Raw genomic sequence first — 3,035 nt, 5'->3', positions numbered from 1 at the left:
TCAAGCAGATGTTCACCTGCACATCTGCTAATGTGGTATACTGCATCAGCTGTTCCCGTTGTGGCCTCCTCTACATCGGAGAAACCAAGCGGAGGCTTGGGGACCGCTTTGCAGAACACCTATGCTCGGTTCGCACTAAACAACTGCACCTCCCAGTCGCAAACCATTTCAACTCCCCCTCCCATTCCGCAGACGACATGTCCATCCTGGGCCTCCTGCAGTGCCACAACGATGCCACCCGAAGGTTGCAGGAACAGCAACTCATATTCCGCTTGGGAACCCTGCAGCCCAATGGTATCAATGTGGACTTCACAAGCTTCAAAATCTCCCCTCCCCCTACCGCATCCCAAAACCAGCCCAGCTCATCCCCGCCTCCCTAACCTGTCCTTCCTCCCACCTATCCCCTCCTCCCACCTCAAGCCGCACCCCCATCTCCTACCTACTAATCTCATCCCGCCCCCTTGACCTGTCCATCCTCCCTGGACTGACCTACCTCCTCCCTACCTCCCCACCTACACTCACCTTTACTGGTTCCATCCCTGACTCTTTGACCGGTCTGTCTCCTCTCCACCTATCTTCTCCTCTACCCATCTTCCATCCGTCTCCCCTCTCTTCTTATTTATTTCAGATCCCCCTTCCCCTCCCCCATTTCTGAAGAAGGGTCTAGGCCCAAAACATCAGCCTTCCTGCTCCTCTGATGCTGCTTGGCCTGCTGTTGTTCATCCAGCCCTGCACCAGCATCTGCAGTTCCTACTATCTCTAGTCTTTTTAACTTTCCTCATAGTCAATGTCCTGGAGACCAGGCAACATCCTGGCAAAACTTCTCCATGATCTCTCCAAAGCTTCCACATCCTTCTGGTAGTGTGGTGACCATAACTGCACATAATAGTGTTATTGCAGCCTAACAAGGGCCTTTTCTGATGAAGGGTCTAGGCCCGAAACGTCAGCCTTTCTGCTCCTATGATGCTGCTTGGCCTGCTGTGTTCATCCAGCCCTGCACCTTGTTGTCTCTTAAAAAGACTAGGATTGTTTTCACTGGAAAGACTGTGGCTGAGAGGAGACCTGATAGAGGTCTACAAAATCATGAATGGCATAGATGGGTTGGATAGACAGAGGCTTGTTCCCAGGGCTGAAGTTTCAATTGCACAGTCTCAAAGTCAGAGGGGGAAAGTTTAAGGGAGAGTGGTAGCAGCCTGGAATGCACTGCCAGAAGAGGTGGTGGAAACGGGTACATTGCACACATTTAAGAAGAACCTAGATAGGTACATGAATAGAGAGGGAATAGAGGGATACGGATCGAAAAATGGCAGGTTTGTTGTTAGAATAATTCGCGCACGATGGCGGGCACAGGCTTGGAAGGCCGAAGGGCGTGTTCCTGTGCTGTACTTTTTCATTTGTTCGTTTGCCGATATCTGTGGGACTCAAACATGGAAGCACTTCGTTAGTTTGCCGGGGTTGAAACCCAGGGTTCATAGGCCACCGGGGCCTGTGGCTACTAAAATGATCGAGTGTTAAAGAGTAACACGAACACATAGAAGTACCTGAAGATGACTCAGTGACATTTAATATGCTTCCTCTCCACGGGCTGGGAAAAGAGTCTGTACATGAACACAGAGATAACAAGGTGTAGAGCTGGATGAACACAGCAGGCCAAGCAGCATCATAGGAGCAGGAAGCATTCCTGCTTGGCCTGCTGTGTTCATCCAGCTCTACACCTTGTTTTCTCGGATTTTCCAGCATCTGCAGTTCCTACTATTCTGTACATGAACACACCCGAGAATAAAGCGCAGACAGTCAGCGATCACTCACTTTGAGAAACTCGTGGATTTACTATTTGTTGCACTGTATCATTTCAGGTCTTCCTAATGAGATTAAAGGAAATATGAAACTGGCTGTTAACGGGGTGCCCGGGGGCTGGGTGATGCATTGATAAGAAGATGATTAAAGACAGAGACCACACGCGCAGGTACACTGCAACAAACAAATAATGCACTCGAACACTTTAAAAATTGCGATTTATAATAATTCATGAGAAACACCTCAATCTGCTTGTCTCCCAGCTCTCACTGTGAACCTAGCTGGGTGCAGGGGTCAAGAGTATGTGGGTGTAGGAATTGACAGCGGTCAATTACCAAGACCTAAGCTCGACACGGTAAAAGGGAAACACAAAAATCAACACGACAGAAGTGAGGGCCTAGTTTCTCTCACGGATGTTGTGAGTGGCTCTTAAAAGAGCCTTTGGGTTGTCAGGTTAAAGAACGGTCTCTTCACTTTTTAGGGATGCCCCCAGCGGCGGTTTTTTTGGGCAGTAGCACGGCCTGGATATTAGGCAGCACCCCGCCCTGAGCGATGGTCACCCCTCCCAGCAGCTTGTTGAGCTCCTCGTCGTTGCGCACGGCCAGCTGGAGGTGCCTGGGGATGATGCGGGTTTTCTTGTTGTCCCGGGCCGCGTTACCGGCCAGCTCGAGGATTTCAGCCGTCAGATACTCGAGCACCGCAGCCAGATAGACCGGCGCTCCGGCACCCACACGCTCAGCATAGTTGCCCTTTCTGAGGATCCTGTGAACACGGCCCACCGGGAACTGCAGGCCAGCCCGGGACGACCGAGACTTCGGCTTGGACCGAGCTTTCGCACCGCTCTTTCCTCTTCCAGTCATATCCGCAATCTCACAAACACTTTCACAGAGAACACTGCAATCCGCCCACATTCCGTCCTCTTATACCTTCGGGAGGATTGGTGGTGTGGTCATTGCTGATTGGTCACATTGTTCAGTATCTCCTAATGTTGTTCCATTTCCCAATCAGATATCTGCTACATTCCTATCCGGAGAGGGCACGGGGAGGAAGTTGGAAATTAACGGTGCGAAATCATCAACCGCTTTCTTTCCAATTTGAAAAGCCCGCCCATATGTACAAAAAGAGAAAGTTTTACAAAGTAGAATGCATCATTGGTTATGAGTTCGTTTATTTTTCGATTACAAATGTATACTTCACACAATCTCTCTTTACCTCATTCCCTCCTCTAATTGAATGTC

General features: G+C 49.9%; 1 protein-coding gene across 1 annotated transcript; it reads right to left on the bottom strand.

Annotated features, from left to right (window-relative positions):
- Positions 1-2,012: 2,012 nt before the first annotated feature.
- LOC109925958 (late histone H2A.2.2-like) lies at positions 2,013-2,708 on the bottom strand. The gene has a single exon (XM_048594123.1). It carries the CDS (start codon positions 2,706-2,708, stop codon positions 2,268-2,270), a length of 441 nt encoding a protein of 146 aa, XP_048450080.1. The 3' UTR covers positions 2,013-2,267.
- Between the last annotated feature and the right edge of the window lie 327 nt (positions 2,709-3,035).

Source organism: Rhincodon typus, unplaced genomic scaffold, assembly GCF_021869965.1.
Source record: "Rhincodon typus isolate 14 unplaced genomic scaffold, sRhiTyp1.1 hic_rhity00006143, whole genome shotgun sequence".
In the NCBI taxonomy this organism is placed as follows: domain Eukaryota; kingdom Metazoa; phylum Chordata; class Chondrichthyes; order Orectolobiformes; family Rhincodontidae; genus Rhincodon; species Rhincodon typus.
The sequence above is the reverse complement of the archived record's forward strand: the minus strand, read 5'-3'. Positions and strand labels throughout refer to the sequence as shown.